General features: G+C 41.8%; 2 protein-coding genes across 2 annotated transcripts; one reads left to right on the top strand and one right to left on the bottom strand.

Annotated features, from left to right (window-relative positions):
• Window positions 1–19: 19 nt before the first annotated feature.
• On the top strand, window positions 20–1755 carry LOC119738592. The gene has a single exon (XM_038213499.1). The coding sequence runs from the start codon at window positions 42–44 to the stop codon at window positions 1236–1238; it is 1197 nt and encodes a 398-aa protein (XP_038069427.1). The 5' UTR covers window positions 20–41; the 3' UTR covers window positions 1239–1755.
• Window positions 1756–6979: 5224 nt separating this feature from the next.
• Window positions 6980–17951, bottom strand: LOC119736395 (organic cation transporter protein-like). The gene is made up of 9 exons (XM_038210412.1): window positions 17520–17951; window positions 14959–15062; window positions 13493–13647; window positions 13188–13356; window positions 12642–12783; window positions 12292–12383; window positions 9896–10104; window positions 7790–7898; window positions 6980–7193 (listed from the first exon to the last, which is right to left on the bottom strand). Exons 1-9 carry the CDS (start codon window positions 17916–17918, stop codon window positions 6980–6982), a joined length of 1593 nt encoding a protein of 530 aa, XP_038066340.1. The 5' UTR covers window positions 17919–17951.
• Window positions 17952–22638: the final 4687 nt, after the last annotated feature.

Here is a 22638-nt window from a genome sequence, read left to right as displayed (position 1 = left end):
ATTTAATTAAACGCTTAGAAAGTAAGACGATTTTGAAGACAATGGCGTGTATTCCAATTCTTTGTCAGATCATGTGCGAAGTTTTCCGTTACTTCGGCAGTGTTTTGATAGATGACCGTGTGACGGGGCTGTACGAAAGATTCACAAAGGTTCTTGCAAAGCGCCGCGATAGATCAGATTGGAAGGAGAAGTTGGCATCCGACCTCAACAATCTTGGAAGTGCCGCATTTGATGCATTAATAGACAACCGAAGCGAGTTATGGGATTTGGAGTTTGACTGTGAATCTGTCTTGAAGACTGAACCCGGGGAGAGTGGTTTCATACAATTGGACAGTGTGACGAATAGCGACTTTGAGGAGAGGAAAATAGTCACGTTCCTCCACAAGTCCTTTCAGGAGTATAGTGCGGCATACTACTTTGCCCACTTGTATGACGAGAACAAAGAGAAGTTTAGTGAGAGGTTGAAGCAGATCAATTCAGACAATGTCTTTGCAATGGAATATGTGCTTCGGTTTGCATGCGGCTTATTGAAAGAGTCTCCGGCTACTGAGGAAATCCTGGAGCACGTTCAGAAACAGCAAACCATACAGGTGCACGATGTGAACAGCTGCTGGCACCTGGAGGGAGGAAATTGCAGAGAAAGTAGATCATTGGAGGTGCAGACATTAGTACGGGTGTTGCTGTTTGAGACTGGTTCCACAAAAATGGTTGATAAGCTAGACCGACCAACCTATGTGCAGTGTAGGAGGCCACAGGAGGATTGGATCTCATTGCAACATTACTTGAAGTGTGTTCGTGAGCTGCAGTGTCCGGTGTTCAGTATGCTACGGTGTGTCGCATTCTACGGCACCTACCTGCACGGGCGGGTCAAGAGTCTAGCGCTTCTCGTTCACCCATCCCTGTACTCATTTACAGCACATGTTAACGACATGGTGGATGACGACGTCGATGACCTGATCAGCATCTTCCCTCCTGAACGCACACGTGATTTGACAGTCCTTGATCTGTCTGGCAATTATTTAAATGCACCTGCACTTGTTAGATTCAGTGTACATCTCGGAAGTTTACCCAAACTAGATCCCGATAAAATTCGCTACGTTTCTACTGGGGATTATGTAGATGTCAACGAGATGGTTAGCGTTGGATTCGCGCTTGGCAGTCTTGGCATACTTTTTGAGAGTCCAATCCGCGTCGTGATTGGTGCGGAGACTAGTCAGGGCGCACAAGTTGGACAATAATTACAAAATATCGCTATAATACTATCTATTGGGAAAAAGAGATGTCCAAAATAGCCCCACCTGAAAGAATGATGAACGAAAATTAACGAATTTTAATCTAGATGGATTGAAGCCTGATCTGTAAAGGGAGCATTCTGCATAAATGTAATTACAATGTACATGGGTTAACATGCAGTATAGTAATCACCATAATCAACACAATGCGACGTCCTCCAAGCAAGCAGGAACGGTAGACATGAAAAACACAATCACAGGTTGTGTGTAAGTTTAAATCTTTGCCCTGCGTGAAAAAAATAGCGATGAAGTTAACCTAATTATGATGGTTGTTTTCCCTGTTTTTAATTAGGCAACAGCCAATGGAAAAAAAAAATCATATTTCTGAAACATTTCCGTTTCTGTAAATTGTAATCGTGTAAAGAAAACTGTGTATATTACCGTAATGTAGAATGAAATAAGGCATGGTTACATTAATATGAATATACGATGATTGTATGTTAATTAAAACAGGGGGCAGATATGTTGGATATTTGCAAGCATTTAATGTGTGTGTTTAATAGTTGACCAAATGTACAGAGTGAGTTAAACAAAAAAGGAAACCCAAAAAGCAGGACCATTTTTGTAATGAAGTTCTACAAGTAGCACTTTCACAATCTGTGATATGAAAGCCCAATCAATAAGATTTTTTTTAGAAGGGGGCCTACATGAATCATTCAAATCACTTATGCACTTTTCAAGTACAAACAAGGTAAGTGTTCTTTTCAGCCAAACGAAAACTATGCACTGACATCCCTATGTGAATTGTTTTCGTTTTGATGAAAAAAACGCTTTCCTTTTTTGTGATCCATGGACAGAACTTTAAAATGGAGGTGGTGTTTAAAATCCCGTAACTTGAAAAGATTTGAATGATTCTTGTTCTAAAAAAAAAGCTTATTCATTGGGCTTTCATATCCTAGATTTTAAAAGTGCTAAATGCAGATCTTCATTTAAAAAAATGGTCCTGCCATTTTTGTTTCCTTTTATTTTTTACTCACCCTGTATTCAAAACAAGACAGATCATCAGCGCGTGTACTTGCATGTACGTATTAGCACTATGCTTAAAGGGAATATACAACATTTGCAAACATCGAAAAATAAAACTACCAAGTTTTTGCGAAATACCTTAATAGGATGTTGGTAAATGACAGTCTAAAGCATCCTGTAAAATTATGGCACCTGGTATACTGTCATTTTCAAGAAAAGTGGTATTTTTGTATCAATTTCCAACGCTGATCGGCCGATCAGCGTTGGAAACAACTGGCTTTTTTTCAAATACTGGCCCCAATTGACCATTGCACTTGTTTGCAATCGATTACAAACCTATGAACGGGTACGAGCCAGCTAGACTGGTTCCCTGACCTTACAATTCCCCAATGTATGTAAACTGCTCTGTTTCTTCTGATATGGAGTCAGGGAACCAGACTACAGGAAAATGATCGTTTTTCTTGGTTTTTATAGCATTTTCGAACCCAAAACCTCCAAAAAGTCAGTGTTACTATATTTGCTTTATATTTCCAACCCCCCCAATTCCATCCATTTCTGAAAATTACAGCAAAAGCAAATGATGTATATTCCCTTTAAAGCGCAACAGTAGATAATAATAATAATACCCGAGTCTTATAAAGTGCACGTATCTTCCAACAATTAGGTTCTCAGTGCGCTGGAAATCATGTCTGTTATAAAAGAAATGTAAATAAAGTTTATGAGAAATATGAGATCCATTATGTAACACCTTATAAGGGTTTACAAGGTGCTGCGGTGCACATTGCAGCCACTGCCAGAAACACCGGGGCGAGCCCCTTCTTTGAACAAATTAGTGTTATTGTTACTGGGTTCTTTAACGTGCATTACACAACACACGGGACCTACGGTTTTACGTCCCATCCAAAGGATGAAGCAATAATGGTAAAGTGCCTTGCTCAAGAGCGCAGGCACCATGTTCCCACGGTCAGGATTCGATCCCATGTGGGCGGCACTTGAGTCGAACACTGTAACAATTGGACCACAGCACCCCTAAGAATGGACTGTGAGTCCATTCAGATAATGCGAGAAAACTTCAGTTTTTGGAAGGAGGTTTCTTAGTAACATGGGGATGTTGGTAATTTTTTTTCCTTTTGCTGAAAGAACACTTACCTTTTTTGTGATCCGTGGACAGAACCTTAAAACGGTGGTGTTTAAAATTGCGTAACTTGAAAAGTACATGAGTGATTTAAATGATTCTTGTACTAAAAGAAAGCTTATTAATTGGGCTTTTATATCCAAGATTTTGAAAGTGCTACATTTAGAACTACATTAACAAGATGGTCTTGCCAATTGGGTTTCCTTTTTTGACTCAGTTTGTACTGTGTGGCATATTATTTGCAATTTTTTGTCATTTGACAAATTTTGACTGTTGTTTACACCAAGTGTGCATGCAAGATAATCACATTTTTAAACCAGAGAGGTAACAAAGTTCTCTAAATAAAGAGAGAGATCATATTTGATAAGATCATTGAGGTTATTTTTTTATGCAAGTTGTCGGTGTGGCCAACTGCATTTCCATGGTTTGGCATTAATTTTTCTACTCAATAAAGTTTCACAAATTTCTGAATTGGATGCAAGAAAACACTATCATTACTCAATAAATGTCAAATCGCATTCGGTACATGTTTAATCGATTTGTATTTTTTTATACAGAAATCTTGTAAGGGAATTTATTTTTATGGACTTACATGTTTTTGTAACCTTTTTGTCAATTTGCAGCTGGATTATTTCGGACAAAAATAAACTGGTATCAGCGATATTGTATGTCTTGGCTTGCAGTGTTCTTCTTTGTTGAACACAAAAAACCCGTGTTTTAGCTGTTTCGGCAAGTCAGTTGAAACAGCTCTTGTTTCCGTTAAGATTTTATATTCCCCTTTTTTGATGGCTTGATAATCCTTTGCTTTTGTCCGGATTGTTATCGAAATTGGGAACAGCTAACAAATAAATCGTTTTTTTTTTTCACGTGCCAACTGTTACGTCAGAAGACAGTGAAATCGGAACATACCCAACCTCGTCCCCAGTGCTTACTTTATTTCCAACCGCGTTTCCAATAGTAAACCCTGGATAGGTAACTTTCTTCCTGTATCCTGATTGGATACCGCAATTGGCTAGTAATGGATTTTTATCGTGTACTTGGTGCTATTATTCACAACGTGCAGTACGTGTTTTCGCGATCATTCGTCCACGCCTTCTCGAAAATACTAATTTCCTTTTCAATTTGCTCATATTAGTATGAAATATGATACTGCATGTTGTCTCGATAAGATCGTAACAGTTTGATTTCAAAAATCGTGTTTTCGTAACTTACGCCGTGCTCGCGCTGCTACGAATTGACTCTGTTTTCACCCCAGACACCGCATACAAAACACAAACGCTAATGTGTAACGCATATCCAGGCACCAGACTGTTCCTCATTTGCATACGTGTTCAAAAATCTTGCACATGCAAAATAATGACCCAATACCAGGGTGAGAGAGCAGGTAGTGATGGGCGCGTACTGTTCGACACCCTGGGGACGAGGTTGGAGCATACCATTTAAGGACCTGCATACACCGGATGACTGCATAATCAGAGGAACCGTTGGCACGCAGAGTGTATCAAAAAAAAGGAATCCAAGATGTAAATGTAAATTAAAAATAATTCTAAAAGAAATAATCAAAAAAGTTAAGGATCAAGTGAAACACCAATGTGTCCTCTTTACAAAGATAGTTTGATTGTGTGTCTGTGGTCACGGATGACTGAACATTCGTTGTTATTCCATCAAGGGTCAAAACCTGCACCGGGCCAAGTTTGTGCAAAAGGGTAACTGGTATTCTGGGCATGTGGAACGGCTTAATTTAAAGAAAGAAGACATCATTTTCTTTAAGACAATTTATTCAATTTTTGACAGTGATTTAACCACTCCCATTATTAAAGTTAACACCTCATGGCCCAATGCCTTCAGCATTAGCCATGACCTGTTTCCACAAAAAGCTCTGCACGAAGTCTAGTCCATTATAATCTTTGCATAACAAACAAGCCAGCAATCTTAGCCAGGTAAAACTCGGCCCAGTACAGGTTTTGACCCTTGACAGAATTACAATGAATAGTCTGTCCAGGGGCGGCGGAACCGGGGGGGGGGGGGGGGGGGGCCGCAGCCATTTTTTTCCCCAGGCCAACAAAAGTGCCCCTCTCGCGGTCATAATGTGTCCCCTCAGACAAAACTGCCCCTCAGACGTACACATGAAGGCATTATGATCGCGCTTAAAAATTATCTCCTCTCTTGCAATGCAAAAGTACCCCTCAAACACACAAATACCCCTCGCCCATTAACAAAACTGTGAAACGGCTTTCGGGACGTTCCCCGAAAGAACAAACATCCCTCTCGCAATAATAAAATTGTGCCCCTCTCGAGATGGGAAATTTGCCATCGAAAACAATAGTGCTCCTCTCGCGATAACTTACCAAGATAGAAAACTGCCCCTCGAAAGCACAAATAGTGGCCCGCACGCAACATTAAAACTGTGCCCCTCTCAAGATGGAAAACTGGCCTGTAAAAAAAAAATTATAGTGCTCCTCATGCGAATTAAATGGTCACTGAACTGGCTATCAAAAGCAACAGTGCCCCCCCCCCCCTTAGTGCACAAACCAACGGGAATGAAGGTGCGCGTAACGCACGGTTTGCCCCATGCACTACTGCGCGTAGAGCGTCCATGCATGGGGAAATGTGTGCCCACTCTATCCGGTTCGTTAGTGTGACGTCACCTCCAGCACTTTTTGCACGATTGGAACCGGAAGTTAACGCAGCTCGAGCGTTTGCAGCCAATGGGCGCTAGTAATCAGTGGTGTGCGCGCGTGTATGACGTTTTTACTAACGAACCGGATGGCACGTATGCACGCGCTGCCGATCCAGTCTTTTTATTCTATATCTATGGATATTATACAAATGGACGCGGAACGCGCAAAATCTGAAACAAACAAAACTTAAAGGACACAATTCCATTGGGTTGTCTAAGGGGTGTGGCTAACTTGTAAACGGCGATAGGTCAATTGTTTTAAAACCCGGTGGGTAGTTAGATTATGTGAATTGTATGCATGACGTCATCAATTATTTTCTTAATGAATCTTTCATTAATTGTTTTATGCATGTTCCGATTCTGATTTATCTTTACGCTGTGTTGAATAAATTATAAATGACAGAAATGAAATTATATTATTAGGCGTTCCTTTAAAAATCCACTATCATTTTAATAACTTCGCAGAAAAGCCAGTTCAACAATTCCAGTTTAAGTGGTTCTGATCTAAGACTTCGATGAGTGAGGAACGCTGACCACCGCACCAAGCTCAAGCAGTGTCCATTTGTCTTCGTTCTTGCAGCTTTGCAGTCTTCTTAATGAACACTCTGCAGCGGCTGATCCCGTGGCCGTTAGGGATGTAGCAAAACTCTGAGATGAAAATGGGTGGAAAAGGGGGAATAATGGGCGTAAAAAGGGATAGAAATAGAAAACAATTATCACAGGAAGAATCCCAATATCTTTTAATGTTGGATTTAACCCTTCAGTTGTGTAAATTGTCAACATTGGTGAGTTACACATCTGGTTCTCGGTAAATTAAGTCACTTCTGTATAGACCTTTTTTATTGCAAACGTCTTTCAAGAAGTAAACAAAAAACATATTAAGTGGGTGTTATGTTTGAACTGGTCTTACTTTCCAAACTGTTCGGCCTCCTCCACGGTCTCCGGCAGGCATTTGCCTCTGGTCTCGGGCAGAAGGAATGCCAAGAGACCGGCCAGGATAGATGGGACACCAAACAGGAGCAGCGGTAACGGCTCCCAGACGTCATGCAGCAAGAGAACGAAAGGGGCGATGATGCTACCGATGCTTGACGCCACGCAGCACATGCCCATTCCCACCGTCCTAGAAATATAACAAGACAAACGCAAGCAGCATAACGGTCAAACATTTCGAAGACCTCACACAAAATGGAACCATAATTGTAGTCCACATGTTATCCAGTCCCCAGTCAAGTCACAAGCTATTCAAAGTGAGCTCAAATCTCAGCTGAAACTCCACCATGTGTGAACTGTATTCTTGCACTTTTTAATTTCCTCACAGTGAAATTTCGGTTTACTCCATTGAGGATTTACTGTATTCGACCGAAACTAGGGACCAGACAATTTTAGAGTGACAATAATCGAATAGATCAACTTTCTAATGGAATGGTTTTTCAAAAGGTATTTCAATATTTGATTGATTTACATTCTAATTCGTCAGGTCCGGAAGCTCCGCTTTTCGAAAATAAGAGAGTGTATAAGGTTCAGCAGCCAAAAAGAAAGGAACAGTCATTTGCATTGACATGTTATCAGTAGATTGCAGCTTTTTTTTAATATATATTTTGAATTAATTTCCTGTCAGTTAATCAACACTGGGCTGTTTTGGTTATGACTGTTTTTGCCTAGTGGTACCCCAATTTTTGTGTGTGTAAAGTTAGAACAAGATTATTATTTTTTTACCTGAGCGCAGTTGGGAAGAGTTCTGCAGAGTAGATGAAGATAATGACATAGGAGGCAGAAATACATAACCTGCCGATCATTGCGACAACTATCTGCCAGGTCCCAGGCTCTGCAAGGAGAAACAAAAATATTTGTAGTCAATTCCCCACAATGCAATTATAAACCAGTCACAAGTCATCCAGTTCAAAGTCAAGTCATAAGCAAAAGTTTAAGAACGAGTTTTAAAACTAAACGCACGGTGACGAGCCGCTTGACACACTCAAACACAACTAGTATGTATGACGGGACGACATTTTGACGTGTGTAAAATCACCCGGATTTTACAAACGTCAAAATGTTATCGTTTTTGCTGGACAGCATTATTTGCCTTGCAGGTAAATTTACTTCATTAAACGAGCTGCTACAACGTTTTGCAATAGTCCCTAAGACTATAATTTGGTCATTTTAAACAGTGCCTTGACTCCACCGAAAAACCACTATAACTCTTTGAGAGAATCACTTAGCCCCATAGGAGAGTCACCTAAGCCCCATAGGAGAGTCACCCTAGCCCCATAGGAGAGTCACCTAAGCCCCATAGGAGAGTCACCTAAGCCCCATAGGAGAGTCACCCTAGCCCCATAGGAGAGTCACCCTAGCCCCATAGGAGAGTCACCTAAGCACCATAGGAGAGTCACCCTAGCCCAATAGGAGAGTCACCTAAGCCCCATAGGAGAGTAACATTAAACTCGCAACAGTGACTCCTTTTGGGGGGTATTAAATGAAATTTATAGGCTTTTCTTTTCTTTTATTTCATTCCCTGTTATTTGTTAACTGACTTAATTGAATTGCAATGATCTGGTGGTTGAAGCTAACTTTGACCACAACTCTAGTGGAAAATGTCATGAATGTACATGTCATTATAAAGTCTATACTAAAACAAGACCTAGCAAACCTTGTCCAAGATCGATTTGGTCTAAGATGTCCAGGTAGTCATCTGAGTCAAATTTTTGGGCCGACGTGAGGCTTATGCCAGTCTAATTTACAAGTGACAGTCAGTCGGTCAGTCCTTAGTCAGTCAGTGAGATAGGTACATAGAGGACTGTAGGCTGGTGATCTCTGTGACCAGCAAAATCAAATGTTTGGGCCAAGGTGAGATTTATGCAAGTCTAATTCATTAGTGAGAGTCAGTCAGTCAGTGACATAGGTACAAGCAGGGCAGTAGGTGGCCCGCTGGGACAAAAAAAATCAAATTATCGAGCCAAGGTAAGCCTTATACAAGTCTAACTCACAAGTGACAGTGGGGGAGTCAGTTAGTCAGTCAGTCCATGATTTAGGTACACAGAGGACCTTAGGCTGGCCAACTGGGACCATCAATGTCCGATAATTGGGCCAAGCTGAGACTTATGCAAGTCTAACTCACAAGTGACAGTGAAGGAGTAAATCATTCAGTCAGCAGTCAGTCCATGAGTTAGGTACACAGAGGACCTTAGGCTGGCCAACTGGGACCATCAATGTCCGATAATTGGGCCAAGCTGAGACTTATGCAAGTCTAACTCACAAGTGACAGTGAAGGAGTAAATCATTCAGTCAGCAGTCAGTCCATGAGTTAGGTACACAGAGGACCTTAGGCTGGCCAACTGGGACCATCAATGTCCGATAATTGGGCCAAGCTGAGACTTATGCAAGTCTAACTCACAAGTGACAGTGAAGGAGTAAATCATTCAGTCAGCAGTCAGTCCATGAGTTAGGTACACAGAGGACCTTAGGCTGGCCAAATGGGACCATCAATGTCCGATTATTGGGCCAAGCTGAGACTTATGCAAGTCTAACTCACAAGTGACAGTGAAGGAGTAAGTCATTCAGTCAGCAGTCAGTCCATGATTTAGGTACACAGAGGACCTTAGGCTGGCCAACTGGGACCATCAATGTCCGATAATTGGGCCAAGCTGAGACTTATGCAAGTCTAACTCACAAGTGACAGTGAAGGAGTAAGTCATTCAGTCAGCAGTCAGTCAGGCACAAAGAGGATTATAGGCCGGCCCCTCTGGTACCAGCAAATCCCTGCAATAAGACTTCTCATGAAACCAATTATCACTGATTAATAAAATAATTGATTTCCACCCTAACCCATGAATATTGTCACAACACATGCCACCCCTCCAGCGACCATGGTAGATCCCAGATTTGGCCTCCTTCCCAGCTTCTCAATATATACCACGGCTACGATGTAGGCTGGTATCTCAACTGCCGCCGATATGAGGAAGGCAATGTAGTCATCAGATACCAGATTTGGGATGCTCAGAGACAGGCCATAGTACACTAGGCTGTTGACACACCTGCAGAAGAAAACATCCAAATGTGAATAAGTGTCAATTTCTTCACTTGGAATCAAAGTACGATAACAAAAAACCCCCAGATAAAACAACTCAGCAGTACCTCAAATAATTATTAACAGATATTCTTTGATCAAAAATAATTAATTCTCCACTCTCCAGACATGACAGTGTTTTCCTCTAAGACAAATGAAACGTCCCACTTGAGAAAAGTAAATTCTGAAATTTGTCCCTGGTGTTAGGCTTATTAAAGATGTGGTCAGATTACAGTTTTGGAAAACAGTAACAGTGGTGAAAATGGAATGGTGGACATTATAACACCCCATTCACAGATTCTGTATCCTGATTGGCCGAGAGCGAGTCATATATGCCATTCGCTATTTTTGCTATCTTGCTGTGCACTGCAATAAGCTCCGTGCACAAGTACTTCTTGAACGGCCAGAAAAGGAGAGTTGGGGGAGACCTAGACTGGTTCCTGGTACATCCACTGCGCATTTGGAATGATCCAACGTTACCGGGGCGGGGATTAGCTTTGGCACATCCGGGAAGTCGTGTGTACTTCGCGCGGGAACCAGTACAGCACAGCAGTACGCACACGCTTCCCGCTGGAAATTCCGTGTAGCGGTAGCGTGTTGAATGTTTACTGTGCGCCAGGTTTGCTTCAAGATACATTTCGTTATCCCACTCGCACGGCCTGGAACACGGAAAATGTTGCGTCCCACATACCACTTGGCTTTGACCCTCGTTATTAAGCTATTCTGCCTCTTTGTATTTGGGACAGACAACCTCGTTCCCAGGGTGTCGTGCAGTACGCGCCCACCACTAGCTGCTCTCTCACCCTGGTATTGGATCATTTGCATGCGCACGATTTTTGAACACGTATGCAAATGAGGAATAGTCTGGTGCCTGCCTGTGTGTTACAATTGCATTTGTTTTTGTATGCGGTGTCTGAGTAAAAAAACAAAAAATCAATTCGTCGTGGCGCAAGCACGGCATGAGTTACGAAAATACGATTTTATTTTGATTAAACTGTTGCGATCTTAACGAGACAACATGCAATATCAGATTTCATATTAATATGAACAAATTGGAAAGGAAATGAATAGTTCAAAGAAGGCGTGGACGAATGATTGCGAAAACACATGTATACTACACGTTGTGAATAACAACACCAAGTACACGATATAAATCTAAATCTAGCTAATTGCGGTATGTTTAAAAAAAAAATTATGTTAAAGAAAATCACATTGTTCATTCAGATACACGTCCTTATCTTTAATTATCTATTCTGTTGATATAGATGGCTCTCAAGCGCTAGCGATACAGAGCTGGATTCAAATATTTCGTGCAGGGGTAGGTTGGAAGAGTGCAAATACATTTTCAACTAATTTCCTATTCAAATGAATCACAATGTTATTGCGATTAGATTAAATTAAACAGTTATGGCTTAAATCAAGCAGAACCTGTGAGAAAAAGGTTATAAAACAATGCATGTATTGACTGCTTTATCTCGTGGTGTAGTAAAACAAGCCCCCCTCGGTGATCTAGTGTGGGCTAGTTTTACTACACAACTCGAAGCAGTCAATATGTCGTAGTAGTGTGACGTCACGCACGGTCATCTCCCATCATAGTGATCGTTCCAAACAATGTCTAGTCCGCCATTTTTACCATAGGATTTGCACGGGATGGATTTGGGTAAACATTTTCAAGTTGAAATGTCTCAGAAATTGAGAATCAAGTAGACTAAAAAATGGTACAGTGCTTTTGTAGTTGACTGTGATCATCGCTCAAAACGTGAGAATACCGTTATTTTTCTTTTCCTACGGATGGAAAATTGATGAAAAAGTGGGCACCTTGCCCATCGCTACGTAAGACCTAGCCTTTAGTCAAGTTCCACGCGCTTACCCGGACACCTGACGCACAGCGGATATGCTGACACGTAAAAAGTCTAGTAGGAGCGGCCGCTCGTGCTAGTCTTTTTTACGTGCCAGCATCCGGGGTGCGTGTCCGGATGGTCCGGGTATAGGCGCGTGGGACTTGACTAAAGGCTACGTAAGTCCATGTGTTTGGACATAACCCCGGGAAACGCGAGACCTCGGCGGCGTATGACGTAACCACTTCTACGGCGTATACTTGTGTATTATGTGACTGCACTTGACAAACTGTGACTTAGAGAAATAATTTTCTCACCAGTTGAACATGAGATTGAACGTTTTCAAAGCGATGTTTGGGGACTTGAAGAGATCCAACACGGTTGGTTTTCGTTCCGTTGCCAGTTTCTCCTGTAAGGCAATACATTTTGGATGTCACGTTTATTTGGTCGTTGCAGACATAAGTACATTTCTAAATGCGTTTGGATTTAAAGTATGAAGAGCAACTGTACCGATGTGCGTCTGCCTTTAACGTGATCCATGCACCAGAAAGTAGTTCCTGATGAATCATGTTTTCAACAACAAGGCCTAATGCCTACATCTGTTTGTATTATAATTCCCTTGCTATTTCAAACACTACATCCTCAAGAAAGATAAAAAAAAACCCACCTTCATTTCCTTGATTTCATCCTCCTCAAACAACACATCCGGGAGCTCTTTGTTGTTTACCCTGCCAGCCTTTCTAATGATCTTCTCGGCTTTCTCGTGACGCCCTCTGTTGATCAGCCAGCGCGCAGATTCCGGGAAAAGGCTGCCCAAGCGAACATGATTACATATTATTTTACAAACAAACCATACTCGGCAAATACAGTCTGTGTAAGCATTATTGTTTCGGGATATCGGATAAAAAGCGTTCATAACGACTTCTTTCAAAAGGACAAAATGGTAAGACTTATGATCCAAGATGGTTACCTATTATCTCGGCCCGACGGCTATTGACAAACGGATTTCAAATATTGCAATATGTGATCACTATGTTAACAAGATGTGAAATGATCATAAAATTACAGAGTGCAACAAAAAAAAAGGAATATATGGACGAGCGCCAGAATCAGGTACGCATTTTTTTTTAAGTGGGCTCAACACTACTTCATATTTTCTGGCCGCTTAAAAAAAAAGCAAACCAATTTTTTAGTCTCCTCTTCAGATACTCACGGCATACAGAAGCAGAAGAGGGTAATAAAAGATACGATAGAGTGTTCTAGTGTACGCCAATCATTGCTGATGTAAGGGACCCCAGCGAGGATCATGAGACCGGCCCGGAAGAAGATCTGCCACACAACTCCGACGATGGCTCGCTTGGATGGACCGACAAACTCCATACCTGCAAAGTAAATATTCATGTTCTCATTTTGTACAGGAAAAAACTCTACCAATGTTGCCATTTTAACACAATAAAATTTTAATTGCAATCTTATAGCATCTTTTATAAAAGAAATCGCAATTCCACCCGTGTTTACCTAAGACGTAAGCAGGCAGGAATGTTCCGTAGCTGAACGCTCCATCTAAGGCACGGAATATCGTGTATGCAGCGATGTTAGGTGAGAACGCCAAGCCAATTATTGCAGCAAACCACAGAGTCAAAGCGATCCACATCATATAGGTGCGTCCGAACCTTCAAAGGAAAATTATGAACGAGACAAAACTAACTATTTTTCAACTTCTGATCCAAATTTACCATTTTTTCAGTCCAAATTTAGTTTGCTATTGGTTACATGTTCATGAACGGATGCAGGCAGGCTAGACAGGTTCCCTTACCTTACAATTTTCTGGCATCTATAAATATTGATCTATTTCATCTTTAGTGGAGTCAGGGAACCAGACTGCTTGAACATTTTTGTTTTTCTTGGTTTTTCCGGCATTTTCGAAAAGAAAACTTCAAACATGTTAGTGTAACAATATTTGATCTATTATACTAACCCCTCAAATAGTTCATTTCTGAAAATTACAACAAAAGCCAAAGATGTACATTCCCTTTAATATCTGCATTTCATTTCTTAGAAAATGTCAAGCTTTAAAGGCAAAAAGGATCATTTGCTTTTCATGCCTTAATTCGTTTCTAATAAAAACACTACTCACAGTCTAAAGAAGAATGGTCAAAACGTAACCTGTGGAAGTTTCAGCTCAGTGGATGTTATACGTTTCGAGAAAACAGGGAAAAGCCACGCACAACCTTTTGATTACGAAGCATGATTTTGACAATAGCACCCTTTATTCCGCAAATCACTCAATGGACTGATCGTTGGAAATCACCAACATTTCTTGATTTCTTCTAAATGACAACACACCAGACGCAATAATTTCACGGGGTGCTTAGTGCCAGTACGATCCTTAATCCAAGTACGCCTTTTGAGAATAATTCGTCAGGTTACTTTTGAGATAAATGCAAATGATCCTATATGCTGCCTTTAATTTGCTATTTCAAGAAGCAGAACACCGGCAATCCCATTCTCAAAGTTTCATGTAAATATTGCTGATCATTATTTTATATTTCCTTTACTGTGTGCAAGGGCAGATCCGGGGGTGGGGCGGGCCAATGAGGGCCATGCCCCCCCCCTAAAAAACCCGAACCCAATTGGTTTATTTGTAAGTGACGTCACAATAAAGGCAGGCCCTGCGTGCACCACCATCTCTTCCTCAAAATATATTGGTCAAAGTGGTCAGAATTTGCCTCAGATCGCACCACAGAGCAACTAGAATCCAACATTTTTAGGGGCCCTTAAGCTGGCCCTGAACCCCACGCCGTAATTTTTTGACCCACTTTTTGAAGGCCTTTTTTTTTAGCCCCTCCCCCGCAAAAAAGGTGTGTTCTGGATCCGCCCTTGACTGTGTGCCCAAATGCTTTTGAGAGACCTAAGAGATTCTATTAAGCCCCGCCCCCATGTTGTTTTGATTAATCACAGACGGGAGGTACGTTCCGACTCACCAATCAGCGAGCGACCCAAACACAACAGAGCCGAGTATAATTCCCACGAAGTAAACGGACTGGGTCATGATGAAAAGGTTCTTTTTATCACACACCAAGGCGAACTGTCATGGGAAAACAAAGCATGGCAAAGTCAGTTAAAGTCGACGAAATCTTGGCAATCAGTTCCAAAGGTGCATAACAACTTCAATTTTTTTTTTTTTTTTTTTTTTTACTGTTTTAGAGTTTGTCCGCGAAAAAAGAAAGGTTTTCCTGAAAAGTTCCCGAAAAGTCGTCGTTTTTCGGTTTTTGTTTTTTACCCAATTGTTGTCTTCAATGAAAGCCATATATTTGCACACGTTTTTCTAGATCCTACCCCAACTTTGGGCACTTTCAAGCAAGTGATCATCCTCAACGTTGGCACAAAATGATAATACACCAATTTCGGGGACCATGGCCCTTATTAAACCGGTTTCAATATAAACCAAACGTTTATTTATTCTTCATCACACCATCAAATTTTAGTTATGGATGATTATACGTAACGATCGCCTGTTTATTTCGATGACATTTATTTAATTACCTGACAATGTCTTTTAACAGTAAAATTTTAATATTTGGGTTTAGTGAAAAAAAAACCTACAAACAGTGGTGATATAACTAGCTAATTTCCCGTCCCGCATACGTTTCTCTAGTCCATGTAATTGACCCTGGCGAAGCCGACCATGGTCTGTTATACGTGAACAGATTCGGTGATGCAACTAGACTGCGTATGACCTCGAGAAACTGACCAATCAGCAGGCGCCTTCTATGCGCGCGTGATTCGAGCTCCCCGTGTGCGTAAACATCACGCCCACGATGAGTAGCATTTTTGTAGAGGATGTTGTATAGACCGCTTGCAGACGCGTTCGATAAACGACGCGCGAAGGTGCGCGACGCCATGTTGTGGGACAGGCGTATATCTATCCACGCACATTTTGTCCCAGAACATGGCGTCGCTCACCTTAGCGCGTCAATTATCGATCGCGTCTGCAAGCGGTCTATTACAAAAACGTGGCATTGAAATTGACAATCACAATCTTAGTCCTGATTTTGGAGTGAAATGACGTGAAAAACGACGCATTCTTAGATATATCAGATGGTAAAGAGTGGACTTGGCTCCGTGGATAACGGGTGATACTCATGTGACATGAGACTAAAGTATCCCATACATAATAAGGGAATCCGGCGACCAGAATTAGAAGCTTTTACTGCAGCGGTGGTGTCACGCTCACACGCATGCTAGACGCGTTCTTAAAGACGAGGCGCGCGCGAATTTTGGTATTTCTATTGGTCGAAGGTGCCTGCCCGCGATTTTTTTTTTGTATATCTGGGGTACTTTGTGCGCTTTCCTATGGGGCATGGTTGTTATAACCAGGCTCGAGTGGAGGCTACTATTTTTCAACTTTGTACGGATTTCGGACTTTATTTCCCTTTTTAAAAAATTCTTCAGAGCCTCGGATCAGAAAGGAAAAAGAAAATTGCTGCTATACAAGTAGTATCCGACTGAAAAATAACATTTCTAAGATAAAATCTTAAATTGTTGAAAAAGGGCAAAATCTGAAGAGTCAGAGCAAGGAATCGAATTCGGGACCTCTGATCATTAGCCAGCGTGCCTAAACATTAGGCAACTGCGGTGCTCGACCAAATCGTGCAATTCATAAATTATATACTTTCACATGTGGAGCGAGTATATGCGCGCGCGAAGGTAAAAGGTTACAGGATTGTATTGCGCCGCTACGCGGCGTTCTACAATCCTATAACCTTGATTCAAGTCGCCTGAAAAATGGGTACCCTCACTACCCTGTGTAAATAAAATATTCGCAGCCCGCCCGAAACGCGTCTCGCGCGAGTCTTGTGCCACCACAGACAATGGCTGCCGCCGGATTTGTCTATACCTGCACAATTTCTACCCTGTTTACATCAATTTGTAGGCCTACTCGGTTCAAAGTCGAAAGTCTGCATACTCATGCTAGAGGCCATGATGAAGCGGACTAGTTCCGTGCATTTTGCGATCATGTATAACGTAGGCCTACAAGACTGTAAAATGTATATGTGAATCGATGTTGGAGCAAGACCTTTGATCAACCTGGTTCCCACGGTGTCAAGCAGGACGCTCCCACCATTACCTGGTCTCATACCCTGGTATTAATTGGGCATTTTGCATTTTCAAAAAACTCGCATGGTGCTTGTTTTTGTATACGATGTATGGAGTAAATCAGAATCAATTCGTGGCGCGGCGTGAGATCCGAATTTTTTTATTGCAATCTGCATCCAATTATGCATTTATCGCATAAAATGTTGTTATCAGCAAAATGGAAAGGGAGGGGTTGTTTCGTTTTTGAGGTGGAGTGGGTGTGATAATTCACATTGTACGTTAAAATTCGTAATACACGTTGGCAATGACACCAGCAAGTGCACAATACACTACTAGCATTTGCCATATCGGAAAGGGTATACAGGAAGTATTAAAGTTCCCAACCAGGGGTTGAAAATAAAGTAACCCCAGGGGACGAGGGTGCCCTTTGTTTGATTAAATTTACCTCCATTTTGACGGTGTTTTCAAACTGACTGGTATCGAATTCCCAGCCATCCACGCACCCCTCCTTGGTTAAATTTCTGGGGTCCAGGCCTGGGTAAAACACCTCTCCCGTCACGTTATAAAATCTCTCGCACTGCTCAAAAGCACCGTCCTCTCCCCTTGGAATCGACGCGTTCTTCTTCGCGAGTTGACACTCCATTGCAGTCAAGTTCCAAGCGGCGCAATCCTGGTCTTTCCATTCGGGCAGAGCGCACCAGTGGTCCGCGCCCACGTCCCCGACGAGGACCAGGCCGAATTTGTCGAAAGCCCACACTACGCTGAGCAGACAGATCGCGAAAAAGGTCCTCTTCTGGTATGAGCCAAATTCCCCAAGAAGAACTAGAATCTTATCAAAATGCATCCTGACAGGAAAGCTAGCCTCTTCAAAAATTGGTACAAAGCTTTATGAGAGAATTAAATCCCACGCGATCCCAAGTCGTATGTGTTGGTCAGCCAACTGCGTGTATATCGCCTGGCGGCACACAACTACGATGGGTCGAATTCGCCAATTCGTTGTGCAAGTTTCTTTTATCACCATAGTATTGCGTTAAAACGCTGTACATCGCCGCATAGACTAGTAAACAATCAGCGTGGAATGGGAGGAATATTATCGCATGGTAAAATCTGGACTTTTCCATGGAAAAGTTCAGATTGTACCGAGCGATAACAGTCCTCCCATTTCACAATTTAAAGCCACTCAATATTTGCTATATATAACTGATATATAGCTCCTTGTCATTTGATATATTCATTACAAACAGTTTGTACACGGCGAGTCGCAACATGATCTATGAACAGCAGTATTAAACTTTATCAAGTCAGTTATTGATTACGTGAAGTGCGTGTGGAATGGTTTTTGTCGCAGCAATTGCGTTTATCCCTTGCATGTGTGTATACGCCGTGTGTGTCAGTACAAGCCTACCATCGCCTGATCGCGCGGGCGCGCGCGCGTTGAGTTGTTACTTTGTAACAACACAGTGGGGGAGCGAAGCAAAATAATGTTCGCCGTATTTTATTGCAGCCAAAGGACTGTTGAGCAGACAAATTTGTTTGGTCCTTGGTACCAAGGGCGGATCCAGGGGGGGGGCCAAAGGGGGCCATGGCCCCCCCCAAAACGAAACCAATTTTTTTTTTTTTTAATGTGACATCGCATAAAGGCAGGCAATGAGTACACCACCATCTTTTCCTAAAAAAAAATTGGTTAAAGTGGTCAGAAATTGCCTCAGATCGCACCACAGAGCATCTAGAATCCAAAAATTTTTCGGGGCCCTTAAGCGGGCCCCGAACCCCAAGCCGTAATTTTTTAGGCCCACTTTTTGGGGGGACCAAAAATTTTTTTGGCCCCCCCCAAAATTGTGTTCTGGATCCGCCCTTGCTTGGTACGGGGTATTAGTTTCACCAACTGCATTGAATGACCGATCAAAATGAAGCTTACAAAATCCTCTTTACAGTGCCAAGTGTGCATTTATTACTTGAAGTAACGGCGCGTCATGAATACAGAAACTTTCAGTGCAGTACGCACACTGCGGTAGCCCGCCGGTCACACTATCAATTACGTGCAAATCTCCGTTGCTCATTCTGCTGTTAGTCTAAATGTGCGTGTTGTCACAAGTAGGGAAATGTACCAGGTACGGATGTTTAGTTGTTCATTTTGTAAAACTTTTCCTCCAGAATGTTTAAGTAATATATCTTCTAGTTTGAACTCGGTGTGCATTAATCTGAAAGTCTTCGAAACAGCCGTGAGGCCGTCTTTTTCTTTGCTTTTTGTAGAATCGCTATGGAGTAGAGCGCGTCGTGTTCATGCCACTACAAGTACACGCGCGTGGTCGTCTATGGAAGATGCGACTGAACTGTTTGTAATGTTAAACTTTTATTTCAATACAAAATTGGTAAAACTAGTATTTCTCTCTTCCAAGCCGCCACTTCACGAACATGTTTGAACCCAACTCTGTTGCGATGGCTCTTTGGAACAATACGCGCTACGCGCAACGCTGAACGCGCGCACACCAGCATGCATTTGCCATAGATCATTTGCCAACAAATCCCGCGCCATGGTTATAGTACTTTGGTTGCTACGGGTATAGTACTTTTGGCCATGCACTGAAAGATAGCAAAAATAGAAAGTACCCTGTGACTCGCTCTCGGCCAATCAAGACACAGAATCCGTGGGTGAGGTGTTATAATATTTCTCATTCCCCATGGGCGGATAGTATATTCTTTTTTAGCTGCGGCGTGAATGGCAGTAATAACGTATGACACGTGACGTGAGTTCCACCAATCAAATGACAAGGATCTGTATGTCGGTCATATAATACCATTTACTATACCTAATACATATTCATGATCGAGAGCGAACTCTCACTGGTCAACTCACCATCACGTTGCCAGATGTTATTTTTGCCGTTTACCAAGCGCGCGCGCGAGGATTCACGCACAGGGTAAATACGCGTGGGTAATGCGACAGTCTACTACGCATGCGCTTTACTAAGCAATCGTGGAACTGTCGCACGGGTGTAGTACACACGCACGAACATCGTCCAAAAGAGCTACACACGAAGAGATGGTTACACGGCGCTTTCCCGAGCTCAATGATGCCGAATATTTATGGACAATAAAGATGCCTCCTGTACAAAAGAGTGTTGTACACAAACTACTGTATTTACAGCTGCACTGTATTGTAAACGAACAGAAAGCGATTCTTTTGGTGAACTGGACAGGTTTTTCAAACAAAATTGTGTGAGGTGCATACTGCAACAAAAAAAAATTGGCGCTGAATATGTATGAGGTATAGTAAAACAATTAGAATTTGTTTATTTCGGCTGGACAGCTGATATTAGCTCCCCTCGGTATTGGAAGTTGACAAACTAGTTCCTTTGGCCTAGTTTGTCAACTTCCAATACCTCGGGGAGCGAATATCGACTGTTCACCCTCAAACCATGTTATATTAATTGTATACCATTCCACGATGAATGAACTTCCATCGCACGGTTTTATTACTGCCGGTGGTGGCGCTGCAACAAATTGACGGACCATACGCGAGAATCTCCGTTTGTTCTCGATCCCCTAAGCTAACAGAGACGAAATATCGGTGACGCTGACGCTGCAAACACAAAGAAGCCAACAAGATATGCTGCCAAACGATTGGACGAATTTGGATACGGTAGTTCTGAACTTGTCGAGAACAGTTTTTTAAATACAAAAATTAAGTTTTGAACTTAGTTGTGGAACAGTTTTAAACCGAGATAAATTGAATATAGGCTAGTTTTGAACTTGTCGAACAGTTTTTAGCTTGAATAAAATGGACATTGGAAGTGAATCACCAGTTATTGCCATCTGAAAAAGTAAAACATTGATGTAAGTACCAGTTTACAGGTCAACCAATCAGATAGCAAGAATTTATTCAGGTGTTATTATAAAACAACTAATGAATGTTTCACAATCGTGCAATGGAAATAATAATTTCATTCGGTGACAGATGGAATGTTCCATTACACTCGGCTACGCCTCGTGGAACGGAACATTTCATCTGTCACCTCATGAAATTATTCTTACCATTGCACTCACACACATTCATTATTTGTATAATATCGCCGTACCATTGCGTTATATCACCGTACTATTGCCTTACATTGCCATACAATAGTCCTATAAATATCAGGGGTTGACCACGGAAGCGTGTATTAGTGTCCACATTATTTTTTTTTCATTAGCATTTTCTTGTCATTTAAACCTTGTAGATCAATATTCCGATGGGTGCCACTTCCGCACCCTTGAGGTTTTTTTTAAACAATTAATATGCAAACTAGCCAACGCCATTATGTAAAACACAAGTTTTCTGCAGGATCTTGTCAAAACGCATCAGTCAAGGTGACCAAACCATGTTGGGGGTCAACGAATTAAATAGAGCTATTTTTGCAATGGTAATGCGTGTAATTTTATGCAAGTTAGCCTCCGCCATTATCTGAAACATCTATTTTTATATGGGCAGGACTTTGTCCAGTGGTTATCAATCAAGTAGTGCTAACCCATGATGGTGGGGTCAACGAATGCATTGAAGCCATTCATACGATGATAATGCGTCAACTTTAGATATTGTATCGTCATTTCGATCAGCTGAATTAATTAAGACACACTTACTTGATCGCATAGAGACATTTTTGTGTATAATGCGCTATATAAGAACTATTTATTGGCTGTTTATGTCATAAAGTCGCTCTTCTTTCCGCGATATGTCAATATGATGTAATAAATTAATTCATTATCTGAATAATTTCTTTATTTCACGATGGGTGCAACACAACACACTTTCAGTGCGTTCGATTACTTCCTCCGCGCTTACTCGTGCAAGCGCGACAGCGTTCGATTTACCTCTCACGTGAGTTTTCGCGCTTACTCGAGCCGTGTCCGAAAACGGGCTTCCACGGAGCTTAGAGCTAACAAACCCTATGCACGGAGCTATACGGCTACTTGTCAGTGCGTCCTCGCGTTTTTTCACTGGGCGTGGACGTGCTCTAGACAGTTAATTGATTCGGATGCGGCCTTGGAAAAATGATGCAACCTGACGCCACTTCCGCAATTGTGTACAAAATCTATGGAGAGTCAAGAAATTTAATTTTTTTTCTTAACTAAAATGGAAATATTTCTCAGTCCCAGATTCATGTCTTATCATCATTTTTGCAATACATGACCTTAATTGAGATGATATATAAAGAAAAAAAAAGTGGCGTCAGGTTGCAATATCCGCCCCCCCCCCCCCAGAAAAGCAAAAAAACACGAAGAGAAAAGAGGCGAGAAGTCAAATTGGTGTAAATTTAATGGGGGGGGGGGCATAATGTCCCTACCCCCTTTAAAACTGATAAATCGATAATATCTTGAGAAACAGGATTTTGTTGTGGAAAAATATGTTTTGCTCCCTTATAGAAAAAAGTCCTTGCGACGCCCATTTCCAGCTCTTGCACGAAACTTTACCTGAAACCGTTCGTTTATTTAGCTCCACTGCGCATGTCTGTCATTACGCGAGGAGTCAGGCGCGAGTAAGCTGGGGAAAGTAATCGAACGCACTCTTTGTGAGCTCCGTTCTT

This window comes from Patiria miniata, unplaced genomic scaffold, assembly GCF_015706575.1.
Source record: "Patiria miniata isolate m_02_andy unplaced genomic scaffold, ASM1570657v1 HiC_scaffold_3, whole genome shotgun sequence".
Classification (NCBI taxonomy): Eukaryota; Metazoa; Echinodermata; class Asteroidea; order Valvatida; family Asterinidae; genus Patiria; species Patiria miniata.
This window is presented reverse-complemented; position numbering and strand designations above follow the sequence as displayed.